This window comes from Leucoraja erinacea, chromosome 33, assembly GCF_028641065.1.
Source record: "Leucoraja erinacea ecotype New England chromosome 33, Leri_hhj_1, whole genome shotgun sequence".
Lineage (NCBI taxonomy): Eukaryota > Metazoa > Chordata > Chondrichthyes > Rajiformes > Rajidae > Leucoraja > Leucoraja erinaceus.
The window spans coordinates 10,586,792-10,610,417 of NC_073409.1; the positions used below are offsets into that span (position 1 = coordinate 10,586,792).

Sequence of the window (23,626 nt, forward strand, 5' to 3'; positions counted from 1 at the left end):
ATTTAATTATCAATGGAGTGTTTTATTTAACACGTCAAGTACAAAAATTCCTGCAAATATTCTGGATAACTGATAAAAAATGAGCAATAATTCAATATGAAAGGAGTTTGAACCCAAAAGTCTACTTGAAGGAATTACTTTTTTTCCACTAATGCGACTATAAATGTCAACAATATATTGAATTTACATATTCATCAATTTCACTTTAACAATGTTGTAGAAAGCTTTCAAAGTGCGCACACAACCAGTGACCGGCATTGTTATAATATAATTTTAAAACAGTGACCCGCATTCTGAGAAGGTAGTCAATGTGGTGACGTGATCATCTGTGGAATGTGCCAGTCGGTGCCATGCCTGGTCAGCATCGTGGCTAGTTGGTGCCATTGCTGTTCAATACTATGCACGGTTGTTGCTGTGCCTGGTCAATTCTGTGTCAGGTCAATACTGCGTATGGTCAATGTCATGGCAGTAACACCTTGGCAGTTACTTATCATTTTCTATAATAAAAATTAATAGTAAACCAAAACCCCAGATACCCAGATATTGCATTTGAATTGTTATAGCCCTGTCCCACGGTATGAGTTCATTCCAAGAGCTCTCCCGAGTTAAAAAAAAAATCAAACTCGTGGTAAGCACGGAGAATGAATGTAGCAGGTATGTCGGAGCTCGGGGACGTCTCTTAGCGCTATCAGCAGGTACTCGGGAAGACTCGCTAACAGCAGGTAAGCACGGGAAGACTCGTGAAGATTTTTCAACATGTTGAAAAATGTCCACGAGAGCCCCGAGCACCGACAACTGGCCATTACCGTAAATCTCCAAGTTCGAATCAGGGCAAACTCGGGAGAGCTCTTGGAATGAACACGTACAGAGGGACAGGGCTTTTAGGAAACACATGCTCAGGGAGGCCTGACCTGTTATTTTGATCTTTGCTGACCACTTGGACGTCCCCTCCAACACACTTTGTTTTGCCGCCTTCAAGTGCCGTGCATAGTCTTCTTTGGACACTTCAAATTGTGCTTGGATCAACTCAAAAATCTCAGGCTTGTTGGTCTCTCTGACTTTCATTCTTTCCTTCATGGCTGCAATGATGTTTTGTGTTTTATCCTCTGCACCATGCTTTGAGCTTTTCTCGGCTGCTCCTGAATTGTAAATGTTAAAGCGAGCAGTTGTTTAGAATTTTAAATGAGCAAGATTTGTGAGGGTGAAACAACATTAGAAGGATATGAAGATATGCACAGGTGGCACAAACTGTTAAATCAGTTTATTTCCTCTGCATCTGAACTGGATGTACCGAGATTGTACACTGAGAGAAAAACAAATACCCTCCGTTGAATACATTATTTTTTTGGAAGTTATAAACGCTAGCACAAGGAAAGTGTTACACCTGAGCGTAGACCAAGTTCTTTTTAGCTGCTGGGATTGTTGAATATATATTAGGCATTTACTGCACAAGATTGATTCCTGACATCTTTGTAAATGATCAGATTAGGCCCAGTCAAGATGCCAATCTCAGTTTAGATTTTCTCATATTTTGAAAATAGCATCTCAAATAAATTTGATAAAAACATCACAAAAACAATCTCAGAATTTTCTCCAAGCAAATTTATGATCCATAAGCATTTTGCCAGCTATTTTCTAAACCTTTCATAGTCATCAAAATGTTCTTCTGTTGATGCACTCGATATCTGAGCATTATTTTAAATCAAATGGATGATATAACTTATTGCAGATGGAGAGACTGACAAGATGTAATAAAGGAATAGGAGCAAGAACCTGACAAGGAACAAATGTGAATTCAATGTTGATGGGTTTAAGAACCTGGGTGGACATGGAAACAATCCTGTGTTGTGAGAGTATGGTTGCATTGAAACATGGTTGTTTGGATCCAAGAGGATATTTGAGTTTGCACTCATTCAAACCACCTCATGGCAATGATGTTGCCTCTCCTGTCAATTGGAGCCACTTCCAACTTCTACCAATCGCACCTCTACCTTGACTTTATTACCAAACCTTTTTCTAGCATTCCAACCACCAGTACTACCATTTCATCTCTGATCCTGACCTCCTCCCCAGTTCTTGTCCTGACAACTCTGATCACTGATCAGCACTGAATCTTCCCCTGAGCCGTTCTCCCCGAAGTCCCTAAACCTGACCAAGAATGGCTGAATTTATCTTGCAAGCACCACAATGAAAAGGAATGGTCCTTTGAGACCCTGGGCCTACCACCTGTTGATTAGCCTGCCACACATCAACTATTTAGAGTATCCAACCAATTTCTAGGTCCTTGTCAGGTCGCTTAAATCTTGAAATTAACATTTTTCTGCTGGTTCCTGCAAAGTCTCTTCTGGAGGCCACTGTGCACAGTCTGCCCAATCTCTTCTACTTCTGCTAACACAATCTTCATCAGAACAGTTCTGATGAAAGCTCTGACCTAACATGTTAATTCAGTTTCCCGGCCACAGACACTTCCTGACCTGCTGAGTGTTTCCAGTATTTTCTGTTTATTTCAGATTTCTAGCAGCTGCAGTTTTTTTATTTTCATCTAATAACTATGTCGTCATCAAATGTCAATAGATTCTGATTGCAAGATCCCTGCCAGTAAACAGATCTCTCTTTCTCAAATGCAATACAGAATATTTTGTCAGCAAAAATACTTACGTTGCAAACAGTCAGCATTGAGAAGGTCTTGACACTTTTCATGGCATTTGACACCACACTCAGTACATTTCATGCCTTGCCTTGCGATGCCCCACAGCAGCCCCTCACATTCATAGCAGTAGGTTGGAGTAGTTGCTGTCCACACCTCAAAATTGTGCGGTGTAGTTGACGATATTGGATAGATTAAGGCCTGTAATGTTTTCTTGTAAACATGTAACTTCTGTTGAAAATATGGTTGGGAAATAACAGGAATTAGTAAACTTAAGCATTGTTTTAAAATCCTTAACCAATTACAAGTTGATGACATTCACTGCATGTCTTACCTTTGTGTTCCGAAGGTCTGCATTAGTGAATTATACACTGAATTCCAATTGTGAGCTTCAAGCTATTAATTGAATGCTACAAGGTCATTGTTAAGGCATTCTCTCTGTGGACCTCAGTAATTGTGACCTAGCCATTCTTTGTATGTGTTATGTATCAATAATGGGCCTTAGGCGACTCTATAGGCAACTGTCAGGGAATAGTTTTAATTGAATTAAAATGTCCCTATGACAGCACTTATGACAACCTACACAGCAAAAATTGTCGCCACTGTCGCTGAAAATTGTTCAGCATGTTGAAAATTTTGTGGCAGTCGCCTATAGTCGCCCAAAAAATTGCCAAAGTGGAACAGGCCCATAAATTACTTCAAGTTAATTCTCCCAATTAGAAATAGGACAGTTGTTTAATTATATGTAACAAAACTGAAAGTGTCATGTGTAACATCAAAATTGAACATTTCATTCCTCCAAAGGTAGGTTGGTCCAGAAGACCCACAGTGTTTTGGTAGACTGGTAGTCTGTAATCAGTAGTGTTCTGCAGGGATCAGAGTGGTACCTCTATTGTTTGTGATATACAAAATTATGAGAGTCTGACATAGACAGTCAGAACCTATTCCCATGATGGAAATATCAAATATTAGAAGGCATATCAAATGATGATGTATCAAAGGGAAACAGATCAGCTGATTATGTAGCCAAACAAATTGCCCTCAGGCAAACCCCGCAATTACAAGCGGTTGAAATTAAGTCTGCAGCACAAAGAAAGCTCCCGGTTAGCACTGATGTAACCCAGTTACAGGATGCCCAGAGCCGAGCATCACTCCAGGAAAAGAATTCCCTGAGCAAAGTAGGGTGTTATCAAGACCCCATTGTCTGGGTTCGCCCTGATGGTCGGGTAGTTTGTCCCAGGAGCCTATTTTTGTCCCATGGACAGGCTCACATGGAAAAAGGGGGGACGGCACATGCATTGTCCCAACAATGGTATGCACCGGGTATAACAGTCATAATTGATAATGTTGCAAGAACATGTCTGGTGTGTCAACAAAATAATAGAGGGAAGACACCTGCAAAATGTGATCACCTATCACAACCTGAAATGCCTTTTGAGAATTTGCAAATTGATTTTGTACATATGCCCGCAGCAAAGGGTTTTAAGTACGTTCTGGTCATAGTTGATATGTTCTCCAGAAGGGTGGAAGCACATGCCATCGGTAGTCAATATTTTAATGAAATAAATAATACCTAAATCCAGGATACCCATGGGAATAAACAGTGCCAGAGGCACTCATTTCACCAATAAATTAGTTCAGAACTTGTCGAAGGCTCTTGGGTTCCAGTAAAATTACACGTACCATATCAACCACAATGCTCAAGGATGGTAAAAATAGTAAATGGGGAAATAAAAGCTACTTTTGCCAAAGTATAGGTCAGCAAAATAGGTTGTTGTGGCCAGACGCCATGCCTGTAGTGATGTATATGCCCTGAGAAATCAGAAAAATAGAAACACGGGCCTAACACCTCACGAGATATTGATGGGGCGACCTATGACAACAGGAACCCAACTCCCGATGACTCCTGAGACGGTAGCCCTGATATGGAATGATGAAAAATCCTTAAATATGCTCAAGCCATGTGTGAAACAGTTAGTAAAACTATGAGAAAGTTAAGCAGGCACAGGTCTCTCCGGCAAAAGGAAATATGTACACATTTAAACCAGGAGATCAGGTTTAAGTGCGAGCAATGAACAAAGATTCTTTCTCTTCTCGGTGGAAAAGACCATATTTGGTGCTGCTAACAATGCGAATGGCAGTAAAAGTAAAAGAAAAACCCAATTAGATACATGCCACTAGATGTAAACTGCATCACTCAGACGGAACCCTTGAGAAGGAAACGCACGAACCGTAAAATGTTATAGTGATAAGACGATGATAAAAAAAGTGTCAAAATGTGGACATATTCTTTATTAACTTTCTTTGTAGTATTAAATACTTATGAATATATTAACATTATATGGGATCATAGAGAACATGAGAGTGAAGGGAGGCATCTAGATAGTTACGAGAAACAGGATGAAGGTAGTTGGAGTATGAAATTCAACTAACAACTTTCACACAGAACACAGTGAACTCACAGCTGAAAGGAAAACAACCTTCCTTATCTGAGTAGGATGATTAGGATGTTTGGTTTGTGCCCATATCCCGACGCATGCTGAGGGAGGTATCCCTTTGCGAGCTCAAGGACCTGTTCCAACCAAATTATAATCGCACGCGTATGCCTCCATTTTTGCAATTGATTAACGAGAGAAAATATTTAAATCCTTTCGTACTATAATATATAAAGATCCACAAGGAGGGAACTGTGGAAGGTGATAGAGGAAAAGTTAAAGAGTGAGACATTTTTTTCCCCACACAGAGAGTGGTGGGTGCCTGGACGTGCTGTCGGGGGAGGAGATGCGGAGATTGAAGTAGATACAACAGCAGCGTTTAAGAGGGATTTAGACAAGCACATGGATGGAGAGACACGGAAGGGCCTGTTCCCATAGTCTGCCCAACCCTACCGCTGTTGCTACTTGGACTAACTTGCTTTTTCTCTTGTAGGAACTGGAGGTGGAAGGCAGCAGGTCAGGCAGCATCCCTAGAGAACATGGATAGGTGATGCTTCACGTCTGAATGAGAGTCCCAACCCGAAACGTCACCTATCCATCTTCTCCAGGGATGTTGCCTGACATGTGTCATTTTTTTGCTTTTCCACTTCAGTTTCGTTTATTGTTACATGTACTGAGGTGCAGTGAAAAGCTTTTGTTGCATGCTAACCAGACAGCGGAAATACTTTTTCTCTTTCTCAGAACTGATGAAGGGTTTTCAAGTGTACCCGTTGGGAAATTTACATGGTCACAGGGAGAATGTGTAAACTTTGCACAGAGAGTGCCCAAAGTCAATTGACAATAGGTGCAGGAGTAGGCCATTCAGCCCTTTGAGCCAGCACCACCATTCAATGTGTTCATGGCTGATCATCCCCAATCAGTACCCCGTTCCTGCCTTTTCCCCATATCTCCTGATTCCGATATTTTTAAGAGCCCTATCTAGCTCTCTCTTGAAAGCATTCAGAGAACCTGCCTCCCTCTGAGGCAGAGAATTCCACAGACTCACCACTCTTTGTGAGAAAAAGTGTTTCCTCGTCTCCGTTCTAAATGGCTTACTCCTTATTCTTAAACTGTGGTCCCTGGTTCTGGACTCCCACAACATCAGGAACATGTTTCCAACCTCTAGCGTGTCCAAGCCCTTAACAATCTTATATGTTTCAATGAGATTGCCTCTCATCCTTCTAAACTCCAGAGTGTACCAGCCCAGCTGCTCCATTCTCTCAGCATATGACAGTCCCACCATCCCGGGAATTAACCTTGTAAACCTACGCTGCACTCCCTCAACAGCAAGAATGTCCTTCCTCAAATTAGGGGACCGAAACTGTACACAATACTCCAAGTGTGGTCTAACTAGGGCTCTGTACAACTGCAGAAGGACCTTTTTGCTTCTATATTTTATTCCTTTTGTTATAAAGGCCAACATGCCATTTGTTTTCTTCATTGCCTGCTATACCTGCATGCTTACTTTCATAGACTGATGTACAAGGACCCCAGATCCCTTTTCCCAACTTGACGCCATTTAGATAGTAATCAGCCTTCCGGTTTTTGCTACCAAAGTTGATAACCTCACATTTATCCACATTAAACTTCATCTGCCATGCATCTGCCCACTCCCCCAACCTGCCCAAGTCACCCTGCATTCTCATAGCATCCTCCTCACAGTTCACACTGCCACCCAGCTTTGTGTCATCTGCAAATTTGCTAATGTCACTTTGAATCCCCTCATCCAAATCATTGATGTATATTGTAAATAGCGACGGTCCCAGCACCGAGCCTTGTCAAGATCAGCCCTGGGCAGCACAGTAGCTGTCAGGCGGCAGCAGCACTACCCACTGCACCAGTGCACCGCCTCTTTAGAGCAAGTGTATAGCACACGTATTCGAATAATTCTGGAGAAGAGGGGCTTTATCTACTTGGGTAGATTAGAAAAATTGGAGTAGAGTATACATACTCAGTGATTTCTTAACCCCGAATCAAGCCCATTGCAGAATGTACGATCTGAGACATGAGGACATCAAATAAAGTATATCCATTTTATTTAAGAGTTCTTCCCAAATTACTTCTCAAAGTTTTACATTTGAATTAAATCCATTAAATTCAGTTAATTAAAATACTTTATAATTTCACAGGATTTCAATATTTGATACCATTTAATTAAACTGATAATTTTCCACAGCTCCAGCATCCTATCAGATTTTATTTTCTTCTCAAGAACATATTTTAAGTTCTCTTGTGATATAATCATCAATTGAAGGAATGCAAACCCTAGGCTTATTCACCAGTTGTCACAGAGCTATTCGGCCCAGCTTGCAATGCAGACCAACTTGGCATATTGGGCTAGTCCTATTTGCCTGTATTTGGCCCATAGCCCTCTAAATCTTTCCTATTCATAAAGGCAAATTATATTTCATGTTATTTCTCCTCAATATCAGTTTTTCAAAATGATTATTCTCTTTTATTACTCGGTGACCTTTAAATTGGTGGCCAGGACTTTGAAAATGCCTGATGAAAATTAGTTTGAATATATTTATTAACATGACTTTTAACTGATAATTTATTTGAAAATGGTTAAACTGATGATAACAGCTTCAACAATACAACCTCTGGTTGAATGAGCAGAAAGATTAGAAGAAATTGAACCAAGAAAAAAAATCAATTTGCCATCGAGTGCAAAACAATATGCAGGTTTCAGCTCAAAACTCCTATTTGTCATGAGCATCTGAATCTGTTTTTCTTTCTGTTACAAATAGGCATTTTTAATGGAAACAGACCTTCAACTTCTGCATGTAACCGATTGGGTGTAACTATGGAAGAACTGCATCTTTCTAGTGAGCAATGTGTTCAAACATGTTTTTCGTGACCTCCCCAAAATTCTCACTACAAAAGAGTTATTTATCAACTGAAAAAGCTTACCAGATGTGTAATTGTTAAAGAAACACACTTACCAATTCTTGATTGTTTACCGAGGTTCTTGTGGTCATGGCAAAAGAAATGCCTGCTTTTCTCGCAGCAAGGGTCTGTTGAGAGGAGTTCAAATGTTCACCATAAGCAAAGGGAAGACATTTATATTCATAAATGTTGTAATAAGAAATCCATGTGTTAACATTTTTGTCATTCCTAAAAACAATCCTGTAGGTAGTATTGGATGGGGCCACAAATACTGATGAAAAATATTGGGAATCAGTTGATTCTATCAATTGAATCAGATTCTCTTTTTGGCCAGTGCTTCTCGTAAGTGGTACTGGTGCATTATTAGAGTTTTTAAGCTGTATTTCAGGCCTATTTCTGTGCCTTTTAACTATTGATTAAGCTGGGTTCAGGACTATTTGTTGCTCTCCAGGACAGAAAGGCAATAGAAATTTACAGAAATATTCCAATGTCCATACAACAGGTAAACGTCATTATTAGAACAGTGCTTCGCTTCAACTTGGCCTGCAGTGAGATGCTGGAATTGCTTGAACTAACTTTGCAGACAGCCACGGTAAAATCCTGCAGAAGGAGGGCAACTCTCAACTCAAGGCTGAGTAACGCTGTTCTGTACCCAAAAATACATACTTCTTAAGAAGGGTCTCGACCTGAAAGTCATCCATTCATTCACTCCAGAGATGTTGCCTGTCCCGCTGAGTTACTCCAGCATTTTATGTCTATCTTCGATTTAAACCAGCATCTGCAGTTTTTTCCTACCTATACATTTCTAGGAATGGGCAACAAATAATTGTTTTGAGATTGACACCAATATTCTATGTGAAATAAAAATATGGTTATTTCAATGATCTACAGAATTTTAGATTATAAATCAGTCCTTGTGTTTTGACTTTCACAGACTTAAGTGTCATTAAGTAAGCACACAAAAAAAAATGCTGAAATAGACAGTGATCCTCGGAGAAAACCAACGATATACACTTTCACTGCTTGGTTGTTGTAACAATTAGGATTCGATTCTCAGACATTTGCAAGGTTTATTGACAAAGATATGCTCCTGGATAGCAATCAACAAAGCATGTAAAGGCATGTTGTTTACACAGCAATTTAATGTACCATATATTGTGGGGAGCAGTTCAGAAATTATTTTAGTTAATACCCTAGAGGGATTTATATAAGACAATATTATCCTCTAGCTACCTATGTGGTTGACAAATCTGGCACGTCTGTACTTTATTTTAATAAAGTGGACTGGGAAAAATGGTAAACAGGAAGCTTTCATCCGAATATAAAACTTAATATTAATGGAGACCATGCCAAAATGGGAAAACCAAATTGATGCGTTTTGTGCAAAACATATAATCAGTTAGTGTTGAATATTTTCATTACCTGTCAAAACCTATCATATTTAACTTTGAACAAAATTAGCCTAATTCTACTGTGTGCAATTGCAAGCCATAATTTGTCTGAAAATAAGCTCTGGAAGCTCAGTTAAGAAGATTCTGGATCGTTACACAAGATGAAGTTAGATGTTATATTCAGAAAATGTCGAAAGAACAGACAAAATATTGCACTGAATTGACGAGGTGGCTGTGTTTAGAAACCAAACAACTACTCTCATTTGTCATTTATTTCCAGTCTATTTACTTCTCTAGTCCACATGGACTACAGCAAGGCATTTGACAAGATCCTGCATAGTAGGCTGGTCCAGAAGATTAGAACACAAGGGATCCAGGGTGAATTAGTAAATTGGATACAAAATTGGCTTGTTGTAAGGAAGGGGATGAGGGTTGTTTTTTTTCAGATTGGAGGCCTGTGACCAGTGTGTGTTAAGGGGATCAGTGCTTGGTCCACTTTCTATGCTATACAACACAGTGACTCTATGATGATAGTCAAAGTTATGCTAATGAATTGAGATAATTTGGAACTTGCCTAATTAAATCATAATCTAATAGTTTTGTGAGTATTTAAGCAATTAAATATCAGAATGGCCATGTCTGCTCTATTTAGTCACCAGTCTCTCCTCAATGAAATAAATAACTACCTTTAAAGCATCTTTAATTCCAACCATTCAGTCACAACCCATGTATGTGTATGAAGCAGTCACCTTGTCTTATTTTCACCAAAAGGGAGACCAGTGTACTAAAGTGTGAATTGCACATAGTTCAACTTAATGAATGAGCGATCCTTGTCCATCTTCAGTTGCCTGCTTTAATACCAAGTCATTGTTAACAATGGAGTGCCAGCAATACTACGGCCATGTTTTAAAGATATATGCAGATGCTAGTTTAAACCAAAGAGAGACAAAACATGCTGGAGTAACTCTGCGGGACAGGCAGCATCTCTGGAGAGAAGGAATGGGTGATGTTTCAGGTCGAGACCCTCCTTCTGAAGAAGTCAAATGTCGGAAGCAGTTCCTTCCTACACATTGCCATATTTCAATGGTTAAATATTCACAAATGCTGAAGTGAGCCAAGTTTCTCGTGATTTTTATTTAATTCATTGGTGTAAATCCTTGTCCTGCAGAATTTTACAAAATAGAGCATTCACATAATTTAAGTATTTTGAAAGCACATACCATCGCCTGTTTATCCAAGCAGCATGGGAAGAAAATAATTTACTTGTTAGTTTCACTACTATCAGTTGCAAAGTAAAAATCAATCATATTTTAAGGAACTTTTAAAACAAATGTAACAGCCACACAGATAATTTGCAATAACGTTCTTATCTAAATGAATTTCTATGTCAGTCATTAAATAATCAAAATCTATATTACTAAAAGTCTGATCTTGACCGCTTTTGGCCCACTGTGCTGCGATTTCCGAGAGAACGCCGCCACCTACGGCCGTCATTTTTGGCCACCTCGCTCAGAGCCCCCCTCCGCCTTCCTGGACTGGAGAATTTTTCCCATGGATGAAATCAGAGAGATATTAATGTTTTTTTTTAATTCACCATTCTCTCTGCTGCCCCTGCTGGAGGGAGTGGGAGGGACTATAAAACCAGGAAGTGGTGTGCCTCACTCAGTGTCTGCAAGATGGATGAAGCCAAAGGGTCACGTCTCTCTGAGCTCTGAATAACACTGAACACATGACTACTCAACTGTGAGTCCCCTTAATGTGGTTTGAAAATGAAAATATGGTTTGTTTGAAGTAGTTAAAAGGCACTACTTACTGCAAATGGTGGCTTGGGTCCTTTGGCTTAATGTTAAAAGGCACTACTTACTGCAAAAACATTGTTGCTAACTGTGGAACTGATTAAATTACTAGGGTGGAGGAGAGGACAAGTGTTAGTAGAAATTGCTTGAAATTGAGAATTCAACATTCATATCCCCTGCTGGGTTGTAAGCTATGGAGTTCCACAATGACCCAAATGGCACTGTCGGGATGCAATCTTCATTCACTTTGTGATCTCTCTATCTGCATACATTTGGTGGACATTCATTGTGCACTCACACCAAACCCCTCACTAATACAGCAAAGTGCAAATAGCTACACCAGCCTCAACAAGTGCTCAGGACATAATCTGGAGCTCAGACAGTTTACCGCGATCAGTACCAGACACAACTGATCCAAACAACATCTCTGCCCAATCTAAAGGCAGGAAATGCAACTACATGTTAAATATAATGTCCTCCTTGAGTATGGAATATTTTCATCTCAGACGCCTGGAATCTCCAGAATAAAATATATTTTTCAATTATTGCCATACTATAAATCAAATTCTAACTCACCACATCTCGAACGATGGGCACAGTCTTCTTCCGACGTAGATCTGGCATGCTGTCAATGCCGTACAGCACACTTCCAGCCCTAAAGTAATCAATATGATTTAGTAATGCAAATTATTACATAACAGTGCCAACATGTTTTATAAGATTGAAGTGGAATTCTTATCTACCATTATATTTTCTCTTTACAATTTTGTAAAAGTTGCTTATTTGTGTTTCATACAAATAGTCCTAATATTGTACAGAACAGAAACAGGTTATTTTGGCTCTCCTCATCTACATTGACTGTGATGCTTATCTATGCTAATACCATTTGTCTACTACTTACTCCCCAGGTACCTATTCTTTAAAGTGCAGTAACTGTATCTACTTCTACCACCATCTCTGGAGGTTTGTTACATACCACCACCACCTTCTGTGTGAAAAACCTGCTCCTCAGATCACCCATTTCATGTTAAATCTATACCCTTAAGTTTTAAGAATGTCTTACCCTGAGAAAGACTCTAACTACCATATGTATGCCCTTCATAATTTTCTAAACCTTTATAAAGTCATTTCTCAGTCTCCTAATTAAGAGAGAACAATCTAGACTATCCATTCTTGTAACCAAACCCCACCATCCGAGGTAACATCCTGCTGAATCTCTTTCTAATGTTACCACAATCTTCCTTGGTGTGGCAAACAGACTTGTACACAATACTACAATTGGAGTAAATCTACAACATGATGTCCCAACTATAGACATAAAGTGCTGGAATAACTTTATGGGTCAGGCAGCATCTTTGGATAAATAGGATGTACCAACTCTTGTACTCAATGGCCCAACCTAGAAGGTAAGCATGTCAAATGTTTATCACATTACCCTATCCACCTGCTTCACCATTTTCAGGGAATCACAAACTTGTACCCCAATACTTCTATGTACCTCAACACGCCTTAGATCCTTGCCATTTGCTGTATATGTTCTGCACGTATTTGACGAGCCATAATATTGGCTTCGTTCTGGATTAAATTCCATCCACCCAACTTTTTTCCCCACAGTTTAATATACTAGTCTGAAACTTCCTTGACGATCTTACCACAAACATGACATTAGTTTCCTCAGGTGGGACGAATCTAAGTTACAAGCTAAATTGGATCACTGTCATACTGCAAAGTCAGAATTACAGAGAGAGGCAGAAAGTCCATTTCTAGATTTTCACAAAAGGACACAATGTTCTGGAGTAACTCAGCAAGACAGGTAGCATCTCTGGAGAACATGGATAGATGATGTTTCAGATCAAGACACTACTTTATAGTGTTTCATAATATTTGCAACTCTGCAGAGTCACCTCAAGAGAAAATTCCCTTTCCAGTTATAAAGCAGAAATCTATCCAATCTTTCCTACTAACTCAAGGCCCAACAGTGGATGATCCTCATGACGCTTTGTCATCATTTCCAGTGTTTGATATCTCCAACGTCTCGTTAACTCTCACTGGATGCAATTTACTGTACTTCTAATAAATAAATAAATAAATAAATAAACTCTCACTGGATGTTACAAAATACTCAAGCTGTTGCTGACATGCATGATAGAAACATTGACACATAGAAAATAAATGCAGGAGTAGGCCATTCGGCCCTTCGAGCCAGCACCACTATTCAATATGATCATGGCTGATCATCCAAAATCCGTACCCCGTTCCAGCTTTTCCTCATATCCATTGATTCCTTTAGCCTGTAGAGCTAAATCTAACTCTCTCTTGTTAGATATAGTTTGATCAAAACATCTTCTCACATGTACTCTACTGTTTTGACTAAGTATCTTTCCAGTGGCAATTGAATGCCAAGATGAATCAACTACACATTAAGTCTTCAAATAAATCAACTGCCAAGCATCCTTTCATCTTAAATGTATATGCCGCCCTCTTTTCCATCTGCTGAAATTAGATTGTGGCTTACTAAATTTCATGTGTAACTGTTTTGGCCAGTATTTTCTTTAAACCATTTTGTGTTTTTTTGTGTTTTGGGTATACCTTGCGTATGTATGCAAGCAAAGAATTTCACTGTGACTTGTCACATGCAACAATAAAGTATTCATTCATTCAATTATAGATAATTGGAATTACGAAAATGATAAAGAATTCCAATTAGCAATTTAGGATTAAGTTTACCATTGGGGCAGTTGCTACATCATATAATGGGTAAATTCATTAACCGATAAAGAATACGTGGCTCTTATGATTTCCTGTGCTGCATTAATGTATGAGGGAATTGAAGTGGAGTTTCTCAGAAAATGTACTTCCCTTATTTCCCTTCTACATTTTTTGCTTAGAATCATGAAGTATGTGGGTGCGCTGGGTAGAGGGGAGTTAAGGGCCTGTCCCACGAGCAGGCGACTGCATGCGGCGAGCGCGACCAAACCGGAAGCGGGGGACGTGCGGTGGTCGAATGATCCCGTCCGAGTTGATGTGAAGTTCGAGCGAAGGCGTACGGCGTCAAGACGCTACGTACTGCGTCAAGACTCTGCGTACGGCGTCAAGACGATGCGTACGGCATCGAGACGCTGCGCATGCCCATCGAGGCAATGCGTATGGCCTCAAAGCGGCTGCGGGCCGGCAGGCCGTTGCCGAGCGGAATTTTTGGAAGTTTTTCGGAGCCCCGCGCAATGTCGGGACCAGCTCCGCACAACTCCATACGGCTCCGGCGATCGAAGTGGGACCGGCCCCGCGATGCCATACGGCTCAAACGACCACGTTAGGTCGCGCTTGCCGCATGCGGTCGCATGCTCGTGGCACAGGCCCTTAAGGCATCTCGTCCTCACCATGGGATTGAGGCAAAGATTTGAGAGGCCAGCTTATCCATCAATTTTATAAAATATACGAACTTCAAACTATTTTTGTGATAGCTAAAAAATCTTCGATTTTATTTCACAATAGTTGGAAATTATTAGATTCAAATAATGCACTTGATATATGACAGGTTCACGGCTCCAGCTAGTTAACGTAAATAACCCATTCAGAATTTTTTTAAACGTTTCATATCTAAATAAAAGAGTCAGGAATCAGACAACTAAGAGAGAATTTCTAGTATTTGGATGACTTGATGCCAGCACATTGTATTGAGTGATACAGCAGAAGGTAATAAAAACAATCAATGTTTATATTTTAATGTTTCTTAATGTGAGATGATAGCAATGATGTAAAGTTACTTTACACCATTGAGTAGAATTCTACACATTATTAAAACCCTTGAAGAACCAAAGAGGGAGAGGAACAGAGCAGCAGGGCATTAGACTAAAGCTTGTCAGCTTTGCTCTTCAAGTGCCCTGAACCTCATCCTGAATCAAAAACATCTACTGCATACATATATTGAAATTCTAATACATGCACCATCCAACCTTTCAGAGATTCGTAGATATACAGCACAGAAACAGGTCCCTTGGCCCAACTCATCCATGCCAACCAAAATGCCTATCCACACTAGTCCCATATGCCTGCAATTGGCCCATAAATCTCAAAACCTTTCCAATCCACATACCTGTCCAAATGTCTTTTAAACATTATGATGTATCTACTTGCTCTGGCAACTCATTCCACACACTCATTCATTTGAAAAACTTGCCCTTGGGGTTCCCTTTAAACGTTTTCCTCATACTTTAAAACTCTGCCCTCCAGTTTTGGGCTCCCCGATCTTTGGAAAAAGAATGTGGCTATTTATCAATCAATGCCATTCATAATTTTGTAACATCTGCATGGTCACCAATCAGCCTCCATCACTGCAGGGAAACAGTCCGAGCCGATCCAATATCCTAATAACTTAAGCCCCAGGCCTGGCAGCATTCCCATGAATCCTTTCTACATCCTCTATGGGCTTATAACTTTGTTCCCATTGTGTGTTGACTAGAACACCATACACTACTCGAGTATGACCTAACCAACAAGTTATACAATTGTAACGTGAATTCCCAACTCCTACACTCAGTTCCTCGTCTTATGAAGGCAAACATGCTACATATATTCTTCACCATTCAATTTACTTCTGTCATAATTTTCAGGGAATTGTGTACTCGCACTCCATGTATTCAATAACACTCCAAAGACCCTACCATCAACCCACTTATTTAAGTTAAATTTCATCTGCCACTCTCTAGTCCATTTTCTCAGTTGTTCTATGTCCTGTTGGAACCTTAGATCCCTGCGGCACACACTGGTTACAGTTGTGCAATCTGAAAAGCAACCCCCCATTACCATGCTTTGACCCCTACCATATTGTACCCAATTCGCTATCTCATATTGGATCTCATGTACTCTAATGGGCGTGGGCGATTTTTCAGGCGACTGCTGGTGACTGTCAAGTTGCCGGCAGTCGCCTGAAAAATTGGCAACTGGAACGGCGACTGTCAGTGGAACACACACACACACACATCGCTTCCTTCACCAACCCGTTATGCAGGCGGGGGACAGGGCAAGCGGGGGGAGCGCTGTTCTTGACAGGCCCATTACCTTCCGGAGCAACTTCAAAGTCCATGTAGCCAACATCTGCTATCCTTCCCTTATCAATTAGCCATCCTTCAGTACCTCAAATGTGGGAATCAATGATATAAAAATCTCTTGCCAGGACACCAGCAATTTCACTTTAGCCAAAATCCCAGGATACACCCGGTCAGGCACTGGACTTTCAATCCACCTTTATGTGTTTCAGGATCTCCAGCATCTTCTTCTTTAGCATGTCGTTAGGCTTCAGGAGATCGCTGCTCTCTTCCCTGATCTCTCTAGTTTACACATCCTTTGCCACAGTAAACACAGGTGAGCAGTATTAATTTATGGATCCACTCATCTCCCGTGGTTCCACACATAGATTATCACTCAAACCCTCAGGAGACCAATTCTCTCCAAATCCTTTTCTTACCATTTCTTAATATAGTTACAGAGTCGTTTTGGATTCTCCTATGCCTTATCTGTCAGGGGTATCGCATGGCCCCTTTTTTGCACTCCTATATTTTAAGTGTACTCCTGTATGCCTTATACTCCTCAAGGGACACACTTGATCCCAGCTGCCTCAACCCGACATATACATGCTTATTTTTCCTGGCCTGAGCCTCAATAGTCCTCGTCAGCCAGCATTTCCTAATCCTGCCAACCTTGCCCTTCACTCTAAGCTGTCCCTGAACTCCCCCTACCTTACTTTTAAAATCCACTCACTTGTCAAACATCCCTTTACCTGCAAACAGCCTCTCCCCATCAACCTGTACAAATCCCCATCTAATGCCACTTTAGAGGAGCGGAATTTGAATTTCCTTCACATTTTATGGAAACAAATATGTTTCTACTCAATCTATTTGCACAATTTTATTCGGTCACAATTATCTTTAAACTATGTAGATTGCAACATGTTTATTCAGTCTTTTGTTATAATTCACATCTTCAGACTCAGACATCATTGTGTGGAATGCTTGTTGTACTCCTTGCATAGCTAATGCACCTTTCCTGAGATCCTGTGCCTGAATGCATCAGTTCAAACGGGGTTTGAGCGCTGCTCTGTACAATTTAACCAACACTTCTTGACATTTAAAAATGCAACCTCCTTGAAATAAAGGCCAACATTTTATGATTAATTTGCTGTTAATATTTATGGATATTAACGCAAACAGAATTGTTCCTCTGCACCTCCTCGTTTGCCACTATTTAGAAAATATTAGAGTTACAGTCATATAGCAAAGAAACAGACCTTTCCATTTTCCTCAGTTTGCCCATATCTCTATAACTTTTCCTTTCATGTACCAGTCCAAATTTATTTTAAATGTTGTTAATGTTCCTATGATATGTTTCTCAGATCCAAATTGAATAATCTCACATTTCCTTGTTAAATTACATTCTTCAGGGTTTTGATTACTCAGTTTATTTAATTCTTAGCACATATACTTTACTGGCAAGGTTATAATTTCTTAATTGACCATGAATGTCTTGCTGGGCCATTTGAGAGAGCAGTGAGGAGTTAACAACATTGCTGTGGCTTTGAAGCCACATGCATATAGATTGGTTAAGGCTGGCAGATTTCCTTCCCTGGATAACATGAGTGGATCAGATTTTATGATCATGGTGACCATTACTCATTTTAGCTTTATACGTTTATAAATTGACCAAATCTAATATTTCCCAGCCACTCTGGTTAGTTCTTCCCTTGAGATCAGCATTCCAGCTCTTTGGATGACAAGAATCAATATGTTACTTGTAGTAACAAAAACAGAACGCTGGAAGAATTCAGCAAGTCAAGCGGCATTTATGGAGCCAAAAGATGTTCGGCATTATTTCAGGTCAAGGTCTATGTGCAATCCCCTTGAATCGAACACCAAGAACAAATATGAATGGAAAAACATTTATATACCAATTAGAATAGGAACATCACTGCCTCTAGACTTTTTGAAAACATCGTAACAACACCAGCAATTTCCATGATCAGTTTGAAATATTGACTGCAATGATAACAAAAAATCATTCATCCAGTCTCTGAAAGTGAAAGAAAATAAATTGAATGCCATGACTCTGTAAGTTATGAGCACTGCTTTAGAAACAATTGCTAACGTAATGTGGTTCAGAGAGACACTGCTCAAAATTGTTTTAAGATCCATGCAAAGTGGTAACTAGCCGAGTTTACACAATATTTACTGCTGTTGAGCAATGGTTTACGCTCAATTACATATCCCTCCAGAAATGCAACTACATTGCATCAGTCCCTTAAGCTAATGCCATTTGGAATCATGCTGCAATTAAACTAATTCCTCAAAGCAACTGAAATAACTCTAACAAAGGTACACAAAAATGCTGGAGAAACTCAGCGGGTGCAGCAGGATCTATGGTGCTGCTGCACCCGCTGAGTTTCTCCAGCATTTTTGTGTACCTTCGATCTTCCAGCATCTGCAGTTCCTTCTTGAACTCTAACAAATACAAGTTTGTCCGTTTAAACATTTATTGACAAAACTGCCCAAAAATTAGCAGCATTACGCAGATGTTATAATTTCAATTCAAATTATTTACTCAAATCTCTTACCTTGCAACATACCATTCCCCATGGGCAATGTTGATCTTTAACCTCCTTACAGGATCACCCTGGAGTTTTCAAAATTGAAAATGATTTCACAGCCTCTGAAGAGACTTTTAATCTATGTATATTTGCATTATATTTCATAGTAGAAATGTTCGGCAATAAATACCACTGATCTAAGCACCCACTCCTGTTGTAAGAATTATTTTAGTTTAGTTTCAAAAATAGAGTGTGGAAACAGGCCCTTCCGAAGCACTGATCAGCGATCACCCGCGCCCTATTTCTATCCTACGCTTTTATTTTCTATCCAAATTCTTTATACAAACTTGCAGTAAATGAAATAACATGACAGCATCATGACAATATTCATTTAATTTTACTATAAATTGCATTTTATTTCAATGACCTAGACTGAAAATTAACATTGTAAAATCCAAAAAAAAATCATTTTAGACGTTGCACACACTTACAGTTCTAATAATTCCAAAGACTAAATTCTCTCTTTGAATGCATATGTCCTGCAGCCAAATGCATTGATCTGAAAAGTAGTAAACACTGTCAACTGGGCTATTTATGATTTTGCATAGATCATAAATACTAACTGTGTGCCAAGGAATTTATTTACTCTAGACCACTTTATACGACCATCATCTCACAAAAAACGTATAAAATGACGGCATTATGGTAATTGTGACATAATGACATTTATTGTTAAGGCCGAGTTGGCCAAGATTCCACAGCAGAAAATTAATTGCAATAACAGAGATCCTGCAAGTTTTAACACAATTAGCTGGCAGGTCTTTTGAAACTGCTACTGAAAGCACCAAAGCTGGAACTCAGCAAACCAACATGAACCCCAAGGAGAGACACAAAATGTAAACTCAAGTCTGAAATAGGATCTCGACCCAAAACGTCACCTATTCCTTTTCTCCAGAGATGCTGTCTGACCCACTGAACTACTCTGGCAGTTTTTGTCAAGTAAACCAGCATCTACAGTTCCTTCCTACACAAACATGAACCCCAGCATATTTTTAAACATCTTGAAATTCCTCACCTCTTTAGCCACCACAATCCCAGATATCCCACTTAGAGCATGATGTATTGGTCGGGATGATTAACATGTTTTCTCACTTACGCATGTATAGAGAAGACAGACAGACAAAGGGAGACAGACCATTGAGGAATTGATAATTATACACGTCAAGAATAAATATGACAAATTTGATCTCTCTATTAATTTGGTTGTCTCCAAGAGGAAAAATGAAAACAAAGAATAACATTGAAGTCGTGCTGTTTGGATTAGCAAAAGCTATCATGTATGCAGTAAAGTACTTTACAACCAATCAATAGAATACATTTTGAAATGGCAGCCAATTGTTCACAGAAAACTCACTGCAAGCAGCAAAATAAATTTGGTGAAATAATCTATTCCCTTTATATCATGGTAGATAGGAGTAAACATTATCTAGAACAACAAAAAAGACTCACTAGTCTAGGAATAGTGCCTTAGGTTCTTTTGATTCTAATGGGCATCCCACTGTACGAGTTCACGCAAGAGCTCTCCCGAGTTTAAAAAAAAATTCAAACTCGTGAAAGCATGTAGAATGTACGTGGCAGGCACATCGGAGCTCGGGACGTCTCTTAGCGGCTCATAACGCTAACGGCAGGTACTCGGGGAAACGTGGTAAGCTTGGGAAGACTCGTAAAGATTTTTCAACATGTTGAAAAATGAACCCCAAGGATAGACGCAACATGTTGAAAAATGTCCACGAGAGCCCCGAGTACCTACGAGCGACTATTACCTTAATTCTCCGAGTTCGAACCAGAGGAAACATGGGAGAACTCTTGAATTAACTCGTACAGTGGGACAGCCTCATAACCAAGAATGCAGAGAAGGCCATAGCTTGATGCTGAAATAAGCATCTATCTGTGTTACTATATCTGTGATGCACTGTAATGTCAGCCGAGATTTTGCGATCATGTTTTTGGAATAGGACTTGAACTCATGACCAAGGTGACGGAACAATCCAGAATGTATAGAACAATACATTTTTGTTTCCATGATCTAGATTAGGAAAGTAAATTGAACTTTTCACAAAGTCATAAAAGCATTATGTGATCTAACTACGCATATTTGCCTTTGCCCCATTTTCGTTGATATCCATGGGTAACAAAAGATTAACAAACTCAATTTCACAATTAAAAATGTACTTCGCAATAGTTATGATTTTGCAGTAAAGAGTTCGAAACTCAGCACCCATGTCTAAAATCCAATATTAAAAGGCCTGACTACATTTTAAAACCACAGCTCCAAGTAGTAGACTCTTCAACAACATCACCAGCTTCACCATCTACATTAGTTCCCACAGGGGGAATGCTTACAAAATCACCTCATAGTCTTTGAAATTATGACAATGGAACTATGGTGCATGTAATCCTTCTTTAATAATTTAAGGTTTGAAGTCCAGCAACCAATCTGGTAAATGTATTTTAACGTCATCAAAGCACAAACATTGCTCAAAAGGTAGACCCTAGAATTATTCACAGTATGTGCATATCTAGCGCTTTGTATTCTTGTTTCATCATAGACACTTTGGATAGAAAAGCCAGCATGTTATTAACTAGAGATAAACACAAAATGTTGGAGTAACTCAGCGAGATGGGCAGCATCGCTGGATAGTTTATTAACTAGATTTGACAATTTTGATGTTTTATTACTGGTTTTAGATTTTCTTTATTTAGAAGTAAATTTCTTTTTCTTTTCAATCCAAAATTTTTAAACGTCACATTGACGCCCACTGACATCCATTTGTCACGCTGCGATCACCTCGTGTTTAATGTGTTCCTCACTGCTGACAATGCCATCTTCCTTTGTGTTATTGGTAAACTTGGCCAGGTGGCTTTCTATCCTACCAGCTGCTTACAATGATGGAAATTAGGTGCAACTGCAGATCCATGAGGTATCATCGAGGTAACTTTCATTTTCCTTTTTCTCTGACTCTTGCCACTCAACATCTTTCCAAAAATAAGTCAATAATTTGACTTGAAGTCCGTGACCTTCACCTTCAATTAAAAGTCATATTTGGGGGGTTAGATGAAATGCTTTGTGGATGTAGGTAGATTTAACATGCATTGACATATGCCTGTAGACACTTTTAGCCATTTCTACAAAGGTCTAATATTATTTGTCAGACGAGACCTTTTCCAATATAAAAGTGTTCACGAATTGAAAGAAAATTATATGATTATGGCTCAAACATCAGCAGTATGTTCACTAACCTTAAAAACCCTGGGGTAGAATTCTTAAGGATCTAGGAAACTGTTGGCCTTTGCTGCCATTACACGTTTCATCACTGCGTTCATTCTAGTTCTGATTCTTATGTAAACTCTGGTGTATCTTCACTCCTAATGTTATGCCATCTAATATAGAACCCATGATCACAGTGAATGTAGTGGCGATAGTGGAGATAGTACCATTCTGGATATGAGCAAAGGAGATGCTAAGTTTATTTTAAATTATTTCAAGCTTCTAAAGTTGTAATTATCATAGAAATATACAATGCACAAATGAATCGTGATGCCCACCTACCTTCATCATCCCATTTGCCTGCATTAGCCTTGTATTCTTCTATGCTTTACCTATCCAAGTATTTGCCGTTTAAACATTGTATTTGTATCAGCCTCTACCACCACCTCTGACAACTCGTCCATACTGCTACCACCTTCTGTATGAGAAACCTACTCCTCAGATATTCTTTAAATTTTTCCCCTCTTACCTTAAACCTGGGTCCTTTAGTTCTAGATTCCCTTGCTGTGGAAGAAAGATTCTGACTATAATTCGTTCCAATTTCCCTCATAGTTATATAACCTCTATTAAATCAGTTTTCAGGTGCCTGAGAATAAACCTAGCAACAAAGTTGATGGGTCAGAATGATGGCTGAGGGAATTTATAATGTCAATCCTCCATTCCATTAAACATTTTGGGGTGTTTCTTCTACACTCTCTCTATTACCATTACCTTCTTCCTATGGTATGATGACCAGAACTGTACACAATTCCTAAGTGTGGTGGAACCAATTTTTTGTACAGCTGCAACATGATGTCCCAACGCCTCAATGAGTCCAGACTAAATTCCATATGCCGTCACTTTGCCCATGTTTCTAGCTGACCTATGTCCTGCTGACTCTTTGGACAACCTTCGTCGTAACTATAATCCTGGAGGAGGGGAAAGGTTGTTGGTGGGAAAGAACAGGTTTGAGATTAATGAGTGGTTTCAGAGTCTCAAGGGAGTGGGGTGGAGGGTGTTGAGTTTCCACCTGGCCAGGGTTGTGGGTCTTGAGGGATCACTTCCATGTGGGACAAGTAAGTTATTTAAAGAGGACCCACTTGAAGTTGGTGTTATAATAATAACATGACAGGTTTACTCCTACGTAATTGGCCCGTACTTCTCAGAACCTTGGATAAAAATCACACAGGACCTGCCAAGTCAAGCATTCCATTCCTATCATATATCACTGTATATATCTATGCACCTCTCCACAATAACACATCAAATGCAAGGGGTATCTGGAAGAGAATTCTTGGGCTTCACATACCTCACAGTAAGCCTTTAACTTTGCTTTATAATCATTTTTAGGGAAATGTTATAGCATATTTAATGTCATGTAATGTCTTGGTTGAGTATTTTGTGAGAGTCTCACCATTGAGAACAGCATGACATTTAAACAAGCTTGATGTCGTTTGCTTTCCCGTAGCCCAGTGAAAAGTTGCTGCCCAGGACCAATTTGTTTGCACTTCTCTACATTTATATCCTTACAAACCTATTGGTCAGA

The 23,626-nt window shown here is 39.5% G+C and overlaps 1 protein-coding gene across 1 annotated transcript in view; it reads right to left on the minus strand.

Moving 5' to 3' along the window:
- The window catches only part of LOC129712661 (protein unc-13 homolog C-like), a 221,118-nt gene that overhangs the window by 145,875 nt on the left and 51,617 nt on the right, over nt 1-23,626 (minus strand). The window contains exons 5-8 of the mRNA XM_055661267.1: nt 11,774-11,852; nt 8,067-8,138; nt 2,659-2,878; nt 912-1,139 (exon numbers count right to left, since the gene is read on the minus strand). Coding sequence (XP_055517242.1) covers nt 912-1,139; nt 2,659-2,878; nt 8,067-8,138; nt 11,774-11,852 — 599 coding nt within the window. The remainder of the gene's footprint in view (nt 1-911; nt 1,140-2,658; nt 2,879-8,066; nt 8,139-11,773; nt 11,853-23,626) is intronic.